Source organism: Ranitomeya variabilis, chromosome 4, assembly GCF_051348905.1.
Source record: "Ranitomeya variabilis isolate aRanVar5 chromosome 4, aRanVar5.hap1, whole genome shotgun sequence".
NCBI lineage: Eukaryota > Metazoa > Chordata > Amphibia > Anura > Dendrobatidae > Ranitomeya > Ranitomeya variabilis.
The window spans coordinates 391,242,737-391,263,890 of record NC_135235.1 but is presented as its reverse complement, the minus strand read 5'-3'; the positions used below and the strand labels follow the sequence as shown (position 1 = coordinate 391,263,890).

General features: G+C 44.7%; 1 protein-coding gene across 1 annotated transcript in view; it reads left to right on the top strand.

Annotated features, from left to right (window-relative positions):
• LOC143767890 (uncharacterized) overlaps positions 1–21,154 on the top strand; it is a 94,399-nt gene that overhangs the window by 22,535 nt on the left and 50,710 nt on the right. Inside the window, exons 5-6 of the mRNA XM_077256411.1 lie at positions 15,153–15,229; positions 16,907–17,018. Of these exons, the coding sequence (XP_077112526.1) occupies positions 15,153–15,229; positions 16,907–17,018 (189 nt within the window). The remainder of the gene's footprint in view (positions 1–15,152; positions 15,230–16,906; positions 17,019–21,154) is intronic.

The following is a 21,154-nucleotide window of genomic DNA, read 5'->3' as shown; positions in this document are numbered from 1 at the left end:
CCTGAAGCCGCGGCCAGCAGAGCGCCGCTTCTGCGCACGCGCGGCCAAAGCAAGATGGCCGCGCCCACCGACCACCAATGGAGTAACGGACATCGCTGCTATTTTCACACCCCTGTGCAGGAGTCGGGACCTTGGACATGCGCACGCCACTACGCCACCAACGGAAAACTACGCAAGATCTGGGGGAAGACACCACGCCCATCTGACCTGACCAGCCTGATTGACAGGCGAAAACGACTACTTTGGTAACGTATTTCGGCAGCATAGGTGGGGAATCGGGGTCCACAAACTACACTATTGTAATGCACAGCTCAGGCCCTATTTAACAGTATTTTTATCTCATACCGAAAAAACGGGGTGACAGGTTCCCTTTAAAGGAATTATTAGCGGTGGAACGCGCTTTAAGTAATTTCCTTATACCCCTACAGGGTAGACATGTCAGAGTTTTTTCAGATACCCAAGTGACTGTAGCCTATATTACCCATCAAGGAGGTACTCGGTCAGATTCATTAATGGATGTTGCGGATCGTATTTTTCAGATGGCCGAAAATCATCTACTATCTCTTATGGCTCTTCACATAAAGGGAAAGCTCAATGTCATGGCCAACTATCTAAGCCGCAACAAACTCGGACAGGGAGATGGGACCTTGAATCAGACTGTCTTCAATCAGATTGTACAGTTATGGGGGTGCCCAGACATAGACCTTTTTGCAAACAAGGAAAACAGGAAACTACACCGTTTCTGCTCCTTAAACCCCAGAGAAAACCCATATGCGGTGGACGCTCTCCTAATTTCATGGCACTTCAATCTCGCTTACGCCTTTCCCCCACTAAATTTAATTCCAATAGTTCTGAGGAAGATACGGGAAGACAAGGCCCGGGTAATCATGGTAGCCCCGTTCTGGCCCAGAAGATCATGGTTTCCTTGGCTGAGGAAAATGTCCATTTCTCAGCCTTGGATTCTCCCAGAAACACCAGATCTCCTCTCCCAGGGCCCAATTCTCCATCCACGAGTCGCCAATTTACATCTAGCGGCGTGGAATTTGAGAGGTCACTACTAAGGGCGAAGGTTTTCTCAGGACCTGGTAAACATGCTACTAAAGAGTAGAAAACCGTCTACAACAAATATTTACGTCAGAATTTGGAAAAAGTTCTTAGAAGTCTCAGGGTCACATATTGACCAAAAAAATCTGTATTTAAAAAAATTTGGAATTCCTACAAAAGGGGTTACAAATGGGCTTAGCCACAAGCACTCTCAGAGTTCAAGTATCGGCTCTGGGGGCACTGTACAATAGTAAATTAGCCAATAACCACTGGATAACTAGGTTCTTCAAGGCTGCAACTAGGTCCAGGCCAGTCATTAAACAAAAATTGGTACCATGGGACCTAAATTTTGTGCTTTCCGCTCTGATGGAAGCACCATTTGAACCTATTGATACGATTCCAATAAAAATCCTATCTTTTAAAACGGCCCTTTTAGTCGCGCTCACATCCGCAAGAAGGGTTAGCGATCTACAAGCCCTATCTAGACAGCCTCCATACATGCAGTTTAGAGAAGATAGAGTTATCTTGAAACCTGATCCTCTTTATCTTCCGAAAGTAGCTTCAAAATTTCATAGATTACAGGAAGTTGTTCTACCTTCTTTCTGTTCTAACCCCACTAATGACAAAGAACGGAAATTCCATTCGCTAGATGTAAGAAGATTTCTTCTTAAATATATTTTGGCTACTAATACTTGGAAAAAAAGATAATTCCCTATTTGTATCCTTCCAGGGAGTTAGAAAGGGACTTAGAGTGTCCAAAAACACATTAGCTAGATGGATCAGGGAGGCAATCTCTTTGGCTTATTCAGCAGGTGGTGTGCAGATCCCGGAAGGTATAAAAGCTCACTCCACTCGAGCCATGGCTACTTCCTGGGCAGAGAGATCGGAAGTGTCGATTGAAGACATTTGTAAGGCGGCCACATGGTCTTCTCCATCTACTTTTCTTAAGCACTATAGACTAGATTTGGGTAGCTCTTCCGATCTCACATTCGGGAGAAGGGTGCTTGAAGCAGTTGTCCCTCCCTAGTCTCTTTTACTTCTCTGAATGTCTCTCGTTGTGCTGTCATGGCGACTGAATAAATACGTAAGCTACTTACTGGTAGCGGTGTTTTTCAGGAGCCCATGACAGCACCCTTATATTTCCTAACCTCTCTTCTGGTGTGGGTCAGCACCTTCTTTCCATTAAGTCCTAAGTTTATTCACTGGGTGAATTGTACCATGTTTTAAAATTGTTTATATGCTACTAACCTAGGAGATCCTCTCATGCTCTGTAAACCAACTGACGGGGGAGAGTGCCGCCCTTTTATGTCTGTCTGTCTATCTATCTATCTATCTATCTATCTATCTATCTATCTATCCCATATCTATCTATCTCATATCTATCTATCAATTCCGTTCTATCTATCTAATTCTATCTATATCTTTCTATCTATATATCTATCTATCTGTGTGTAATGGAGTGTGGGTTGGATAAATGTAAAAGAGGAGGTTGGACAGAAATGACATCACAAATCCTTTTGAGGAGGGAGGGTTTTGGGTGTGTTTTGGAGTGGGTGTGGTAGGTTCGGGCTTAGTGGCCAGTGCAATGCATTAAGGAACTTGTAGTATTAGAGCACAATAACTCAGGAGAAAGGAAGTTGTCGATTAACCCCATGAGAGCTGGATCCAGCACTGAAGATGTGCTGCTACAGCATGATAAAAGGTAATATTGCTAAAATAAACACAGTGGATGTTTTCATTGGCACATAATAGCAAGATTTATGAAAAGAAAAAAAAATAATTTTATTGTAGTGGACAACTTCTTTAACTTTTCATAGCACAGTACAGATATCCACTGATTTAATGTCCAGTCTTTGTTTCTTGATCCAAACAAGTCTCTTAATATTGTCTGCGGTCCTCAGTAGTGAGTGTTTTGCAGCAAATTGACCATAAAGGCCGGCTTCCTGCAGTCTACTCTGGAAAGTTGATGTTGAATTGTTTCCTACTTGATGTTTGTTATCCGAGATGCTATCATTTTGCAGTTTCTAAGCTACTAACTGATGAACTTATCCTCTGCAGCAGAGGTAATACTTGGTTCTTCCTTTCCTATGACAGATTCTTTCATAGCAATACACTGTTTTAATTACTGCACTTGAAGTTACCTTTAAGGTTCTTGCAATTTTCCAGACTGATTTTCATGTCTTAAAGTTCATTACTTTAAAGGGAACCTGTCACCCCCAAAATCGAAGGTGAGCTAAGCCCACCGGCTTATCTACAGCATTCTCTAATGCTGTAGATAAGCCCCCGATGTATCCTGAAAGATGAGAAAAAGGGTTAGATTATACTCACCCAGGGGCGGTCTCGCTGCGGTCCAGTCCGATGGGTGTCGCGGTCCGGTCCAGCGCCTCCCATCTTCTTACGATAACGTCCTTGTCTTCACGCTGCGTCTCCTGCACAGGCGTACTTTGTCTGCCCTGTTGAGGGCAGAGCAAAGTACTGCAGTGCGCAGGCGTCGGGCCTCTCTGACCTTTCCCAGACAAAATACGTCTGCGCCGGTGCCACAGCATGAAGACAAGAAGAGGACGTCATTGTAAGAAGATGGGAGGCCCCGGAGCGCGATGCCAATCGGACCGCCCGCCCAGTTGAGTATAATATAACCTCTTTTTCTCATCTTTCAGGTTACATCGGGGGCTTATCTACAGTATTCCAGAATGCTGTAGATAAGCCCCTGATGCTGGTGGGCTTATCTTGCCTTCGATTTTGGGAGTGACAGGTTCCCTTTAATGTCTTGACGTAATGCTATTGTTCTTTGCTTAGTTGAGTGGTTGTTGCTGTATTCTGGCTTGGAGCAGCTGTGGAATAGGGCTCAGGACCATAAGTAACTGTGCACCAACACTGCTTCTGCAAAACACACCTCATGGTCGCAAGCACTTTCTGAAGGTCGGTGATCGCGCACATGATTTTGACGAAGCATACCTGTTCATGAGCATTCCAGGTGACTATCTGATGAAGCTGCTTGAGAAAATGTCAAGTGTGTAAATTTGTCCTCAGAATTACAGGGGGACTTTGTTGAACCTAAGGTTTTATACATATTAGTTTGTTTCAGATGTATTTCTTTACCCCTTTTATTCATATGTGTACCTTCATGTTTTTTTGCTGCTTTCAATCTGAGTCTACAATGTGCACATTCCAATAAGAACAAGGAAAACCATTGCATGTGTCCAAATGTTTGACCTGTACTGTATTTTAGACCTGAAGAGGCTGGTGTGCTTGCTTTGAAAATGTCAGACTGGCTGCATAATCTCTTTTGAAAGTTTCACTGTCAAGAGCTTGCACAGTCATCCAGCTGGAATCAATAAATGCTCATTTTAATTTCAAGTTTATAATCATTCTGATGTGGATTTTATCGGGTCTAAGAAATCTATTTAATAATGTATGTACTTTTGTATTGTAAAATTCAGTGACAGTCACTTTAAGGGATACAGCGTTTTTAGAGTCACCCATATACACCTATTATTTGATCAAAGCATATAAAAATGTATTCTGTGAATTGGGGAGATGTATTGGGCTACATACAGAAGAATTCTGGCTTAAAGGGGTTTTCCACTTTCAATGCTAAGGACCATGGGGCATCATTACTTGTGGAAGAAAGGTGACTCTGGCAGCTAAATAGCAAAGGGTTGTTTACAGTTAGAGCAGTCAGACTGTGGCATGCCGACCACAAGAGTTAGCAATGGCAGACAATATAACAGCTTTTAACAAAGGGCTGGATGATTTCATCTATACACATAACATTGGGGGCGATAGTTAAATTAGTGACAAAATGTATAATTGGTGGAGAAAGGTTGAACTTGATGGACCTAAGTTGTTGTTTTTTTTTCAACCTATGTAACAAAGTGGCATCTGAATGCTTGCCATTTTGTGTAATAACAAAGACAGATGGTAGTTGCCCATCCTAGATCCAACTCCAGTTTTCCACTGGTGCTCTGGTTGTTACGCTGGCCACTCGCACACCTTTCTAAGCACCGTCCGACTCACCGCGTGTTTCGCTCTTCTCCACCCAGTAGCTGACCATCGCTCGGAGCTGCCTTGTGCTTCTCTTCCAGCACTGCCTTTTGTGAGTCATATGGGGGCACTGCCGAACTCTGTAGGAATTTGTATCCATTTTGTCTTGCTGAGATCTGCTTCTCCGGCCTATCACTTGCCAGCAGGTTGTATATCGGGCAACTCCATCCTCCACTCCTCCCCTGAACTTAGGTTCCTTATAACTCAGTCTCTAGCTTCCTTTATTAGCGTATTCCTGTGTTGTCTCACCTGTTATCGACCCAGCTTGCCTTCTTGTTTGTCCTGATCTCTCCTCTCCTGACCTTGGCTACCAATTCTGAATATGTGCTGCCTGCCCCGACCTCGGACCGTCTGACTACGCTTCTCTTGATCACCTGTATCCCATAGCCGAGTCTCTGACCCTCCTGTCAGCTGCTGCAGTCATGGGGACTGCCCTGGAGTGGTACCTGGTGTCTACCAGCAGCCCACCATATCCTCACCATCAGAGGCTCTAGTGCAGTGGTCCCCAACCTTTCTGACCTTGAGAGCTACATTCAGCTTAGAAAGAGGGTATCGAGCCACAGTCAGCACTGAGAGAGGGTCGCAAGCCACATCCAGCTCCCACCCCCTTCAAAGTAGTGTCAACCAAAGCCCCCATTACAGGTATAATGATAACCAAAGCTTTTCCACAGAAATCACTCCAGAGCAGTACACTGAGATCCAGGGGTTCCCACAATACCCCCATTCAGTATTCTCCTAACACACTGTCACATCCAGCTTTGAGCACCTCCTCTAACAGGTAGTACAAACTTCCAGCGTACCATTCCTAAAACATCTCTAAACCCCTAAGACCAGTAAATGTGCATCCAGATCTGCAATTCTGTGCAGGGCTACTCACAAAATTCACCATTTTGAGATGTGCCCTTGATACCTGTTAGCGAGACCTGGACCTAATGCATCAAGCTGGCAGACAGTCGCGAGCCACAATTCATGGGGCCGTGAGCCACATGTGGCTCCCGAGCTACAGGTTAGGGAGCCCTGCTCTAGTGAATACCCAATAAACACTCAGTCACGCCCCACCTGCTTTACACTGGTCTCTGTTTTGGCTTCAGCAGTGATGCACTATAGTTGTGATGCCACTGATGCAACCAATTACTAAAGGTACCGTTACACTAAACGACTTACCAACGATCACGACCAGCGATACGACCTGGCCGTGATCGTTGGTAAGTCGTTGTGTGGTCGCTGGGGAGCTGTCACACAGACCGCTCTCTCCAGCGACCAACGATCAGGTGAACGACTTCGGCATCGTTGAAACTGTCTTCAACGATGCCGAAGTCCCCCTGCAGCACCCGGGTAACCAGGGTAAACATCGGGTTACTAAGTGCAGGGCCGCGCTTAGTAACCCGATATTTACCCTGGTTACCATTGTAAAAGTAAAAAAAAAAACAGTACATACTCACATTCTGATGTCTGTCACGTCCCCCGCCGGCGTCCACAGGGTTACGCGCTGCTGCTCAGAGCTTCCTGCACTTTTGTCCACCAATTATACATTATGACACTGAATGATCTATATCCCACAATGTTATGTGTGCTGAAGAAATCATCCAGCCCTTGTATAGAAGCTGTCATAGTGTCTGCCATTACTGCCTCTTGTGGTCGGCATTCCACAGTCTGACTGCTCTAACTGTAAAGACCCCTTCCTATATAGCTGCTGGAATCGCCTTTCTTCCACTCGTAATGAGAGCCCCTGGCCTTAGTATGGTCTTTGGATGGAATAAGTCATGTGCCGGTCCTCTGTAGTGGCCACACATGTATTTATACATATACAGACATGGCCAAATGTTTGGCACCCTTGAAATTATCCCAGAAAATGATTACAATTACACATACTTTGCTATGCACGTTTATTTCCTTTGTGTGTATTGGAACTGCACAAAAAACAGAGGAAGAAAAGACAAATTTTACAAAATTGTTGGCACCCTCAACTTACTGCAATCAATCGTTTCATATAACCATCAACCAGCTTCTTACACCTCACTATTGGAATTTTGGACCACTCTTCTTTTGCAAACTGCTCCAGGTCTCGTGTATGAAGGGTGCCTTCTCCCAACAGCAATTTTAATCCCTTAAAGGGCACCTGTCACCTCGTTTTTTCAGTATGAGATTAAAATACTGTTAAATAGGGCCTGAGCTGTGCATTACAACAGTGTATTTTGTGGACCCCGATTCCCCACCTATGCTGCCAAAATACGTTACCAAAGTAGCCGTTTTCGCCTGTCAATCAGGCTGGTCTGGTCAAAAGGGCGTGGTGTCTTCCCCCAGATCATGCTTAGTTTTCCATTGGTGATGTAGTGGTTTGTGCATGCCCATGGTCCCGAATCCACTGCACAGGGGAGTTAAAAGAGCGCGATGTGCACTATTTCATTGGTGCTCGGTGGGGGCGGCCATCTTCCTTTGGCCGCGCGTGCGCAGAAGCGGCGCTCTGCTGGCCGCGGCTTCAGGAAAATGGCCGCGGGATGCCGCGCGTGCGCAGATGGAGATCGCGGCGGCCATTTTTCTGAAGCAGAGATACGAACTCTGCTTCAGGAAAATGGCCGCCGCGATCTCCATCTGCGCACACGCGGCATCCCGCGGCCATTTTCCTGAAGCCGCGGCCAGCAGAGCGCAGCTTCTGCGCACGCGCGGCCAAAGGAAGATGGCCGCCCCCACCGAGCACCAATGAAATAGTGCACATCGCGCTCTTTTAACCCCCCTGTGCAGTGGATTCGGGACCTTGGACATGCGCAAACCACTACGCCACCAACGGAAAACTAAGCAAGATCTGGGGGAAGACACCACGCCCATCTGACCAGACCAGCCTGATTGACAGGCGAAAACGGCTACTTTGGTAACGTATTTTGGCAGCATAGGTGGGGAATCGGGGGTCCACAAAATACACTGTTGTAATGCACAGCTCAGGCCCTATTTAACAGTATTTTCCAGGACGTCATCCTGACAGCACCCTGGAGGACGTCCTCCTCCCCTTGCTGGGACAGGAAACACACGAGTTTAAAAGGTCTAATCCTCAGTGTTTTTCCTGTCCCTGCAAGGAAAGGACGCACGAGTGAAAAGCTGCAAGCTTACCAGAGCTCAGGGGGATCGTGCGGCTTGCCAATATCCTTCCCCCTGTCAAGAGGCTCAGGGCAGACACCCTCCGGTGGGGGGTCCCTCTGCTCCAAAGACCAGGAGTGGACGAGACTTCTGGTGGCAGCCGCTCCTCCCGGTGGGAGGCTCTCGGCTGCGGATGCCATCCACGCTGTGTACGGAGCAGCGTGGTATCCAGAACGGCGTCTCTAGGCGGAAGTGACCAGGACGGCGTCACTTCCGGTTTTCGGCATCCGTTACCGTCACTTCCGGTAACGCTGCAGTGAAGGGGGAAAGCGTGCGTTCCACTGTGGAACGCATATCGGCTGAGGCGCTCCTGTTCCGACGCTACAAGCTGCGGGGACCTGCTTCTCTCAGCGCTTTTGTTCCGACGCTACAAGCTGCGGGGACCTGCTTCACTCATCATGGATGCAAGTATGCCGGTCGAGGAGGTGGTAAGTGCGCATAGCGCAGACCCCTATCTGCAAGTAGAAGCAGGCTTACCCCAGCGCTTATCCCTATCTTATGTCATTTAAGGATAAGGGAACCCCTGCTGGCCCCTCTGGTTCCTCTGGTCAGGCTAGGAGATCCGGCAAGGCCTCGGGAAAATCTGCTAGATGCCCTATCTGTAATGCGAAGCTCCCGGATTCCCACGGAAAGACTTTGTGTGCAGATTGTACGTCTAAGATCGTGAGGGACGAACAGCCGGCATTACTGTCCGAGATGAGATCCCTTATACGTGAGGAGGTGCAGGCTTCTTTATCCAATATGGTGCAGAAGCCCAGTCCTATTCCCAGCCGCAAGAGGGCCAGACAGGAACGAGAACCAGAGTTTACTTCTGAGGACAAGTCTAATTCAGAGGACTTCGTCTCAGAGGAAGAGGGCGAGCTTCCGTCAGGAAGCCAGGACCACCAAAGAAAATATCTCTTCCAGGCGGAAGAGACAAATGATCTGGTGCAGGCGGTACGGTGCACCATGCAAATAGAGGAGACACCTAAACCACAATCCAGGCAGGACCTGATGTTCGGGGGACTTATGTCACGTCAGCAGACTGTATTCCCCGTTAGCGAGCACATTAAAGCCATGATAATGGAGGAGTGGAAGGAAGCGGAACGCCGGCTCGTGTTATCCAAGGAGTTTAAAGCTCGTCTACCATTTGAGCCGGAGGACATAAAACTGTGGGAAGAAATCCCTAAGGTCGATGTTCCGGTGGCGAAGGTGGCTAAAAAAACTGCCATACCCTTTGAGGACTCCTCAAGCCTGCACGATCCCATGGATAGAAAGACTGACATCCTTCTGAAAAGAGCCTGGGAATCTTCCGCGGCTCTGATTAAAACCAACATAGCGGCTACCTCGGTAGCTCGCTCTATGTATCTTTGGATGGGTCAATTGGAAGAACACCTGTCCAATAAGACCCCGAGATCTGAAATCTTAAACTCCATCCCTATTATGAGGTCCGCCACGGCCTTTCTGTCCGATATGACGGCTGAATCAGTCAGATTCTCGGCTAGGAGTGGTTCTCTATCGAACGCGGTCTGGTTAAGATCCTGGTCCGGGGATAGTGCTTCCAAATCTAAGCTATGCTCAATCCCCTTCTCCGGAGCACGAGTATTCGGGCCCCCTCTTGATACTATCCTAGAGTCAGCTTCGGATAAAAAGAAGGGGTTTCCGGAGGACAAAACTAGGAAACCTCAGTCCTTTCGGAGGGGATTCCCCTTCCGAAGACAGACTGACTCTAGAGGAGGTAGATCCCATAGAGGATCTTATAGAGGCTCCCGTAACCAGGGCAATAGAAACAGAAGTTTCTTTTTCAGTCCCTCCTCAAAATCTAAACCGCAATGACGCCACACTTATAGGGGGGAGGCTCCGTCACTTCGCGCACAAATGGGCCCGAATCACTCAAAACAATTGGGTTCTTCGGACTGTGTCAGAGGGCTACCGTATCGAATTTTACTCTCCTCCGCCAGACAGATTTATCGCACCTACGGTTATAACGCGAGACTCCCCAATGATGATAGACCTAAAGGACATGCTGTCCTCAGAGGTCATAGTGCCAGTACCACCTCGGGAAGTAAGCCAGGGTCATTATTCCTCCCTTTTTTCTATCGCAAAACCATCCGGGGAATCTCGCACTATAATAAATCTGAAGCCTCTGAATGCCTGGGTGAGGTACAAGAGGTTCCGTATGGAGTCTATCCGTTTGGCGATCCTTCTCATAGACCAGAATGCCGTGATGTGCACTCTCGACCTGAAAAGTGCCTACTATCAGGTCCCAGTCCACCCCTCGTCTCAGAAGCTTCTGAGGTTTGCGGTAGTTCTGCCATCCGGGACCTGTCACTACCAGTTCCAGTGCCTTCCTTTCGGGCTTGCCTCAGCACCCCGTATCTTTACAAAGCTGGTGTCCGAGATTGTCGCTTTCATAAGAAGTCAGGGGATCATAATAGTCCCTTATCTCGACGACTTCCTCCTGGTAGCAAGAACGCCAGAGATTCTATCAGATCACAGGAACCAAACCATTTCGGTGATGGAAGAATTAGGATGGGTCATAAATTGGAGGAAATCCGACCTAACCCCAGAACACAGAAAAACCTTTCTGGGAGTGTATCTGGACTCGACGAACAGAATATCTCTCCTCCCCGAGCCCAAGCTGGAAGCAATACAGTCCCAGATCCGGATCCTTTTAAGGCAAGGAGGGTCAATAAGAGTGGCCATGAGAGTCCTCGGCCTAATGACGGCCTGTATCCCGTGTGTAAGATGGGCTCAGTTCCATTCCAGGCCGCTGCAGAAACTAATCCTGTCCAAATGGGACAGACGACTAGCTTCTCTGGACAGTACTTTGAGGCTAACTCCTCTGGTAAGAGAGTCTCTCATTTGGTGGACAGAACCAGAAAACCTAAGGAAAGGGGTATTATGGTCTGCCGAGCCCCACGTAGTAGTCACTACAGATGCCAGCGCCTGGGGCTGGGGAGCTCACTTAGAAAATAGGTTCCTTCAAGGAAGATGGCCGGAGGAAGTCACCCAGAGCTCCTCCAACTTCAAAGAACTGTACGCTGTTTGGGAAGCTTTGAAGAGGAACCGACACATCCTGGAAAATCGCCATGTCAGGATAATGTCCGACAATGTGACAACAGTCTCTTTCCTGAAGCATCAGGGAGGCGCAAGACACCATCTGCTTCAGAAACTGGCGGATCGGATTTTTCGGTGGGCAGAAAGATCGGTTCTTTCCATCTCAGCGATTCACCTGGAAGGGTCCCAAAACATCATAGCAGATTACCTCAGCAGGAGAAGGGTGTTCCCAACAGAATGGGAACTCAACCAGGACATCTTCCAGGAGTTGTGTCTTCGCTGGGGGACTCCTTGCATAGACCTATTTGCAAGCAGGAAAAATTTGAAGGTCTCAAGATTCTTCTCACTGAACCCTCGAGATCTTCCGGAAGGGATAGACACTCTGAGCCAAGTCTGGACGGAACCTCTCTCTTATGCTTTCCCTCCTCTGGCGTTAATCCCGGCTGTTCTCAGGAAGATCAAACAGGATCAAGCCCGGGTCATATTGGTCGTCCCATACTGGCCAAGAAGGAGCTGGTTCTCCCTTCTACTTACAGCTGGCAATAGCAGATCCACTAGAGCTTCCTCTCAGACCGGATGTCATCCACCAAGGCCCGGTTCTTCACCCAAACCCAGAGAAACTCCGTCTCTCAGCATGGATCCTGAGCGGCTCATCCTGAAAGCAAAGGGCCTATCAAGTCGAGTGATAACAACTATCAAGTCCAGTAGAAAGCCTGTTACTTCAGCAATCTACCTAAAAATCTGGAGGCGATTCTGTCTGGAAGGTGGCAGGTCTGAGGATACGGCAGGCACTCCTGACTTACCCAGAATCCTAGATTTCCTTCAGGCTGGGTTTGACAAAGGTCTCAAACCTAGCACCTTGAAGGTGCAGATCTCGGCACTTAGCTCCTTCCTAGACTATCCCCTAGCCTCTCACCCGTGGATAGTTAAATTCATCAGAGCCACACAGAGGTTGCACCCTACTATTAGGCATTTATCGCCTTCTTGGGACCTTAATCTGGTCCTTAGGTTCCTCTGTAAGGACCTTTACGCTTCTTCCATTGATATGCCCATTTCTTTCCTCACTCGCAAAACGGCATTTCTAGTGGCAATCACCACGGCTAAAAGGGTGGGGGAAATTCAGGCCCTGTGTACTAGGGACCCGTACCTCCTACCTCCAGGTTAGAGACGATTGCCTAATTCTTAAACTGGACCCCTCCTTTATCCCAAAAGTAGGAACAATTAAAAATAGAAACCAAGAAGTCGTGTTGCCATCATTCTGCGATAACCCCACTAATGCTAAAGAAAGGGAATTACATTCTCTGGATGTCAGGCCGGCGGTCCTAGACTACCTGGCAGCTACCAGCTCTTGGCGTATTGATCCGAATTTATTTATTCTGTATGGGGGAAAAAATAAGGGTTAAGGTACCTTCACACGAAACGATATCGCTAGCGATCCGTGACGTTGCAGCGTCCTGGCTAGCGATATCGTTTTGTTTGACACGCAGCAGCGATCAGGATCCTGCTGTGATGTCGCTGGTCGCTGAATAAAGTCCAGAACTTTATTTGGTCGTCCGATCGCCGTGTATCGTTGTGTTTGAAAGCAAAAGCAACGATACCAGCGATATTTTACACTGGTAACCAGGGTAAACATCGGGTTGCTAAGCGCAGGGCCGCGCTTAGTAACCCGATGTTTACCCTGGTTACCAGCGTAAAAGTAAAAAAACAAACCGCACATACTCACCTGCGTCCCCCAGCGTCTGCTTCCTGACACTTACTGAGCACCGGCCCTAAAGTGAAAGTGAAAGCACAGCGGTGACGTCACCGCTGTGCTGTTAGGGCCGGAGCTCAGTCAGTGTCAGGAAGCAGACGCTGGAGGACGCGCAGGTGAGCATGTAATGTTTGTTTTTTTTACTTTTACGCTGGTAACCAGGGTAAACATCGGGTTACTAAGCGCGGCCCTGCGCTTAGCAACCCGATGTTTACCCTGGTTACCCGGGGACCTCGGCATCGTTGGTCGCTGGAGAGCGGTCTGTGTGACAGCTCCCCAGCGATCAAACAGCGACGCTGCAGCGATCGGCATCGTTGTCGCTATCGCTGCAGCGTCGCTTCGTGTGAAGGTACCTTAAGAAGGTCTCTAAGGCCTCTATCGCGAGGTGGATCACGTCCGTGATCTCGGAGGCCTACCAGTCTCAAGGGGTCCCTCCTCCAGAGGGTCTCCACGTACATTCTACCCGGGGGATAGCTACTTCTTGGGCAGAGAGGGCAGGGGCCTCTTTAGAACAAATTTGTAAGGCCGCGACTTGGGCTAGTGCCAACACTTTTTGTAAACATTATAAACTTGATGTTTTGTCTGGTCAACATACTGCGTTTGGGAGAAAAGTTCTCCAAGCGGTAATCCCACCCTGAGGAGGTGCTTTGGTACTCTCCAGGGTGCTGTCAGGATGACGTCCTGGAAAATAGGTATTAAGCTTACCGTTAATGATGTTTCCAGGAGTCCATGCTGACAGCACTAGTAGTTCCCTCCCTTGAATACTTATATCATGTTTGTTTAAATCTGGCATGCGTGTAACATGTTTCTTACATATAATGTAATATGTCTGGATTCAATGTATTATGTTTGAAGTCTTCATTAAACTTCTTTTCTGCATATCCTTGTAGCGGTTCTTGTTACAACACTGAGGATTAGGGGTGGGACATGACCTTTTAAACTCGTGTGTTTCCTGTCCCAGCAAGGGGAGGAGGACGTCCTCCAGGGTGCTGTCAGGATGGACTCCTGGAAACATCATTAACGGTAAGCTTAATACCTATTTTTATCTCATACTGAAAAAACGAGGTGACAGGTGCCCTTTAAGGACCAGGGATATTTCTGTTTCCATTTTTTGCTCCCCTTCTTCCCAGAGCCATAACTTTTTTTTTTTCCGTCAATATGGCCATGTGAGGGCTTGTTTTTTGCAGGACGAGTTGTACTTTTGAATGGCACCATTGATTTTACATATAGTGTGCTGGAAACAGGGAAAAAATCTAAATGCGTGAAATTGCAAAACAGTGCAATTCCACAATTGTTATTTGGATATTTTTTTAACCATGTTCACAAAATGCTAAAACTGCCCTACCATTATGATTCTCCAGATCATTACGAGTTCACAGACACCAAACATGTCTAGGTACTTTTTTATTTAAAGTTTGTAGAATTAAAAAAGTTGCCATTTTCCGAGACAGGTAGCGTCTCCATTTTTCGGTATCTCTGGCCGGGTGAGGGCTTATTTTTTGCCCGCCAATCTGACGTTTTTATGTATACCATTTTGTTGTGGATACGGTCTTTTGATCGCCCGTTATTTCACTTTATTGCAATGTTGCAGCGACAAAAAAACGTAATTCTGGCGTTTCGATTTTTTTTCTTGCTATGCTGTTTACCAATTGGATTAATTCTTTTTGTATACTGATAGATCGAGCGATTCTGAATTCGGCGATACCAAATATGTGTATATTTGGTTTTTTTTATCTTACTTTGAATGGGGGGTGATTTGAACATTTATATATTTTTTTTAATATTTTGAAAAACTTTTTTTTACTTTTTACTTGCTTCAATAGTCTCCATGGGAGACTAGAAGCAGCACTTGTCTGATTGCTTGTGCTACATAGAGTAGGGCTACAGCAATTTCAAGGGTGTCAACACTTTTGTCCATGACTGTAAATAAGATCTCCTCTGAGATTGTCTTTTTTCTAAGCTAAACAAGGCCAACGTTTCCAACCTCTCATCATATGAGAGGCATTTCATCCCTACTAGTACAGTAATCTAGTTGCCCGTCTTTGAAAGGGTAAAAAAATTATGAATAATGACACATTTAGCAAAGTTTGAGTGTCTAGTCTAAGTTTTAGTAAATCTTCCCCATTGTGCATGTTTCCTATAGATGGATCCAGTAGGCAAAATAAACGGAAGAGATGTCCCCAGCCTCTCTACTGTCCAGAGGAAAAGCAAATACATCAGGTAATTGGAACACATGTTTCACCATATAATTTATTAATAGAGGAGACTTTTGGGACAAAGACAAATATATTAGTTTAATGCAAAAGAAGCAGATGTCTATCTCACCACTGCTATGTATAGCGAAAACTATGGTCTCCTATGAATACCAGCTGACTTTCACAGGAGAACCGTAATGACAGGCAACCCATTGGTCCTTCGTGATCGTGTCATGAGCCAGTGGTCGTTTATAATGATGTGCCCACCTGCCGGCGTGCTGTAAATGTCTGTCAGAGATTGACAGCGGCATTTACCAGGTTAACAGCCGCATATTAGAGGGAGATGATGGCTGATTATCACAGCCAACATCTGCTGGGAAAGATGTGGGCTCGGCTTGTCAGCCAGCATATGATGTAACTGAAGGTCATATATCGGGAAGGGGTTAAAGAGGTTGGACCTATACTTACATAATGAATAGTGATGAGCGAGTGTACTCGTTGCTCGGGTTTTCCCCGAGCACGCTGGGGTGACCTCCGAGTATTTTTTAGTGTTCGGAGATTTAGTTTTCATCGCGGCAGCTGAATGATTTACAGCTATTAGCCAGGCTGAGTACATGTGAGGGTTGCCTGGTTGCTAGGGAATCCCTACATGTAATCAAGCCGCTAATAGCTGTAAATCATGCTGCTGAGGCGATGAAAACTTAATCTCCGAGCAGTCATAAATACTCGGTCATCTGAGCGTTCTGGGGAAAACCAGAGCAACGAGTACACTCGCTCATCACTAATAATGAAACCTATCTTAAAGGCCAATATGAGATTCAACAGCAGCTGGTTGTAAGCAAAGTATTGGAGTATAAATTGTTTAGTGGCCACTGCTCAGTACTACAGTTTCTCTCATTCACTTAAATGGGAAATCGGTCATAAACATGTACAGTGGGGAAAATAAGTATTTGATGCACTGCCGATTTTTCAAGTTTTCCCACCTACAAAGAACGGAGAGGTCTGTAATTTTTATCGTAGGTACACTTCAACTGTGAGAGACAGGATCTAAAAATAAAAAAAACAATAAATCACATTGTATGATTTTCAAATAAATTGCATTTTATTGCATAAAATAAGTATTTGATCACCTTCACCTACCAACTCACCAGAATTCTGGCTCTCACAGACCTGTTAGTTTTTTTTTTAGAAGCCCCCCTACTCTGCACTCATTACATGTATTAATTGCACCTGTTTGAACTTATTGCCTGTATATAAGAGACCTGTCCACACGCCAACCTCTCCACCATGGAGAAAGTTCAGGAATCATCCCAGAACTACACAGGAAGACCTGGTCACTGACGTTGAGAACTGGGACTATAATCAGTGGTTACGATGCAGTAGTGAGCAGCACTAAAGAACCTTTTATCTACCTATATATAGTGTCAACAGAGTTGTACTTGTATATGAACAGCCAAGAAAGGTGTGTGCTTTTCCTATTGCATATCTATATCATTACCTGCCATTTTTTCAGCACTGTCTTTGTTCTTTAAGATTTAAAAAAAAAAAATGAGTCTGTGTCTTCAAGGTCAGAGCTTGCTTTGTCCTTAGGAGTTTGGATTATACGAAGACTTTTCTCATTGAATTCTTGATCTTCTTTTGTTTTCCACTAAAATTCTTCACTGGTGTTTTGAGTTGCACATTGTTTTACCTGATGACATAGGTTAAAGATCAGACAGATATTAAAGTTGAAGTTGTTGTAATAGAAGAAGAGAAATATGTTCCGTGTGGTCAGCAATGTGACGAGGAGAAAAGTCTTACAGACATCAGCCCAGGTGAGTGAGAGAGACCGAACAAGTGAAAAAGGAAAGCATTAAATATGTGTTACACAAACTTAATTTTTTTTTACTTTTTACCATTCAATGTACAGTTTAAATACTTTTATAATTTGATTGTACTTTTTCAGACACAACTATACTAAATTTACTTTTGAATGTAGAAAAGTGGCTAATTAAACCTTTTTTTTTAAAAAAAAAAAAAAATGGTATGTTTTCATTTTTAATTTATATTTTTTTTTAACCCCTTTCCGAAATTGGTACGTTCTGGCGATTGTGTGCACATGAGCTTTGCACGCATGATAGGCTTCGGGAGCTCGACTTAAGTGATTGCCGAGCTCCTGCTGTAACAGCCAGGGTCAGTGCTTGCTTCGCCCATGGCTGTTTAACACTCTCTAAATGTTATAATAGTAGCAATCACCGCATTTAGCTTGTTGAAAACCGATTGGCACCCCCACAAAGTGATCACGATGACCCTATGGTTGCCATGACTGCATAATGACCTCCTGATCTGCCAACTATGGTGCCGCATGCCACGACCAAGTTCTAAAAGGCTTTTTGTCAGTGTAAGACTGACAGGTCCAACCAATGCATTGCAATTCATTAGACCAGTGATGAGATTAATAACAGTTAAAGACCCATAGAGGGGCCAAATAAAGTACAAACCTTTTTAAAAAAAAAAAAAATTGAAAAATGTTTAACCCCCCACAACATCAAGAACTAGAAAAAAATTATTATGCCAATAAATAATAATAAAAATGTATGCAATAACAAAAGTATACAAAAATGTAAACATATTTGGTATCGCCTTGTCCAGAATGACCCGCTCTATAAAACTGTCACACTAGTTAAGCCCTTCAGTAAACATTGTAAAAAAAAAGTTTTCATCATACCGCCCCCCAAAAAAGTGGAATAAAATGCGATATCAATAACTAAAATAAAAATAGTATAGCTGAAAAGGTTATCTCGTCCAGCAAAAAAACAAACCCCCAGCTCTCTGAATACGGAGATGGAATTTTTTTTTTTCTACATAGTGGTTTTTATTGTGTAAAAGCAGCAAAGCATAAGAAAACTGTACAGCGATACCACATTTATAATCATACTAACCGGAAGAACAAGGCTGTCTTATCACTTTTACCAAAACAGAAAAATGAAACAAAATCTGAAAAAGAATTCTGGAATTGCTGTTTTTTTGTTCATGCTGTCTCCCAAAAATCAGAATAGAAAGCGATCAAAGAATATGTGCTTGAAAATGGTACCAATAAAAACTTAAATTCATCCCTCAAAAAACAGGCTTTCACATGACTGTCTGCAGAAATCTAGAAAAATTATAGCTCTCAAAATAAGGAAAATGCAAAAACTTTTTTTTTTTGTAAAAAATCTGGCATCGCTCACCCTAGGAATAAATCCATCTAATCACTTAAACCGTACAGGGAAAGGCGCAAAAAATAAATAAAACCAATTCTTCCCCTGCTGCTGATTTGTTCATGATTTGTTCATTCTGCCTCCCAAACATTGCAGTAAGGCTCGGCACACATTTATCCTGCGCTGCAAGCTGAGTTCTTACATTGGGGTTTCCGTGTAAATATCTGAAATACGTGATTCAGATGGAACCCCCGACCAGAGAGGCCCTATAGTGAAGCAAATGGAGAGAATTGGGACTCTGTATGATCCAGCGGTGCATAAAAGGCTAAGTGTGTATAAAAGTGCCGTCGGTCACAGTTTTGTGCACTTCTGAAAAGATGGACTCCACTGAACAGAGGCCAGACTGAATCCAGAGTAACTCTGCTGCCTCATTATAGTGAATGGATCCCTGGGGGGTTTAATCTGAATCTCGTAATTTGGAGATTTAGATGGAAACCACAAAGTAAGTGCTTCCCAATAAAAGCTTCAACTCAGTCCACAAAAAAAAAGCACATAACCCACTCAGGTCATTCGTCTGTCAATGGAAATCTAGGGGACTTCCACGTTACAAAGGCAATGGAAAAGCACTATGGCTCCTTGTCCCCCAAGTTTAAATCAGGCAAATTCTGCACTCCCAAATCCATATGCTTCCCCTCCCTTCTCATCCCCAATGTTCCTAAACCACACTTGACATCCACATGTTTGGCATTTCTGTAGCAATGATAGCTTGCTTAAGTCACGATTGCATGTCTCCAGAGGCATGATCTGGGCACAATGTATGGGCACTATAACTTACTGGACACTACAATGTTGAATTTCCATGGAGTAAAAATTGACACTACACCTGTAGATAAATTCCCAGAGGTGGTGTAATTTCCAAATGGGGTCACTTTGCTCTTCTTGCACTTAGGGGCTCTGCATATGGAGTCTGCAAATTATTCTAGGAAAATTTGATCTTCAAGAGTGTAGCGCTCCTTCCCTCCTGGGTAGTGCCATGTATAGCAGTAATTGGTTAACACATTTTGGTGCCATTTTTACACATTTTCCCGTTGTGAAAATGTAAAATCTGTGGCTAACACAAAATATTTGTGGTAATGTAATTATTTTTTCTTCACCGCCCAATGGTATAAAACTCTGTGACACACCTGTGGTGTCAAATATACGGTAATCACTGCACCCAGAGATAAATTGATTGAGAGGTATAGTTTGTAAAATGGGGTAACATATGGGAGGTTCTGCCAATGTGACATGGCACCCGCAAACCATAACAGGAAAATCTACATTATAATGTAGCGCTCCTTCCCATCTGAGCTTTCCACTATACCTGAAAAGTAGTTTCTGATTACATGTAGGGTATTGGCACGATCGAGATAAATTGCACAACAAACTGTGAGGTCCATTTTTCCTATTGGCTCTTTTTAAAAATTAAAAACAACACTTTAGTGGTAAAATATAAATTATTAATTCTTCACTGCCCAATGATATAAAATTCTGTGAGGCACATGTAGTGTTAACATGCTCACTGCGCCCCTATATTAAGTCATTGAGCGGTGTCTTTTGTAAAGTGGGGTCACTAACAGAGGGGTTCTGCTTTTCTGGGATGTTAGGGGCACTGCCATTGTGACATGGCAACCTCAAACCGTTCTAGCAAAATCTGAACTTCAATATGACTTTCCTTCCCTTCTGAGCTATGCACTGTGCCTCAAAAGTATTTTTGACCACAAATCTACTACTGTATAATTTGTTGTGACATTTCTCCTATTTTTTTTTCTCCTATTAGCCCTTTTGAAAATTAAATACTTGGGGCCAAAGCAACATTTTAGTGATACTTTTTCATTTACTGACCCAATGTTACACAATTCTGTGAATCGCCTGATGGTTAAAAATGCTCTCTACTCCCCTAGATGAATTCAACAAGATGTGTAGTTTCCAAACTGGAGTCACTTGTGGAGGTTTCTTCTGTTCTGGCATGTCAAGGGCTCCTCAAATGTGACATGGCATCCATTATCTATTGCAGACAAAATTGAGCTTCAGAATTCAAATAGTCCTCTCTTGCTTCTGAGCCCTACTGTGTGCCCAAACAGTAGTTTTCCCCCACACTTGGGGCATTGTTCTACTCAGGAAAAATTGCATGAAAAATTGTGTGGTCCAATTACTCATACTTCTCTTGTGAAAATGAAAGATTTGGGACTAAAACAACATGGCATCCACAATCTATTCCAGAAAAAATTGCGCTCCAGAATTCAAATGGGGCTCCTTCCCTTTTGAGCCGTGCCATGTGCCCTAACAGTAGCTTTCACCAAATATGGGTCATCTGTGTACTAAGAAGAAAATGGACCAAAAATTTGTTGAGCAATTTCTCCTGTTACCCTTGGGAAAATGGAAATTTGGAGGCTATAGCAACATTTTTTTGTTTTAAAAATATATTTTTTCATTTTTATGGTTCAGTGTTCTAAAATTCTGTGAAGCACTTGTGGATTCAAGGTGCTTACTACAGCTCTAGATAAATTCATTGAGGGGTGTTGTTTCCAATATGGGATCACTTATGGACAGTTTCTACTGTTTAGACCCATTAGGGGCTCTTTAAATGTGATATGACGTTTGCTATCTATTCCAGACAGTTTTGCTCTCTAAAAGTCAATTGATGCTCTTTCCTTTCCAAGCCCTGCCATGCCCTAAATCGGTAGTTTTCCACCACATATGGCATATCATAGTACGCAGGAGAAATTGCA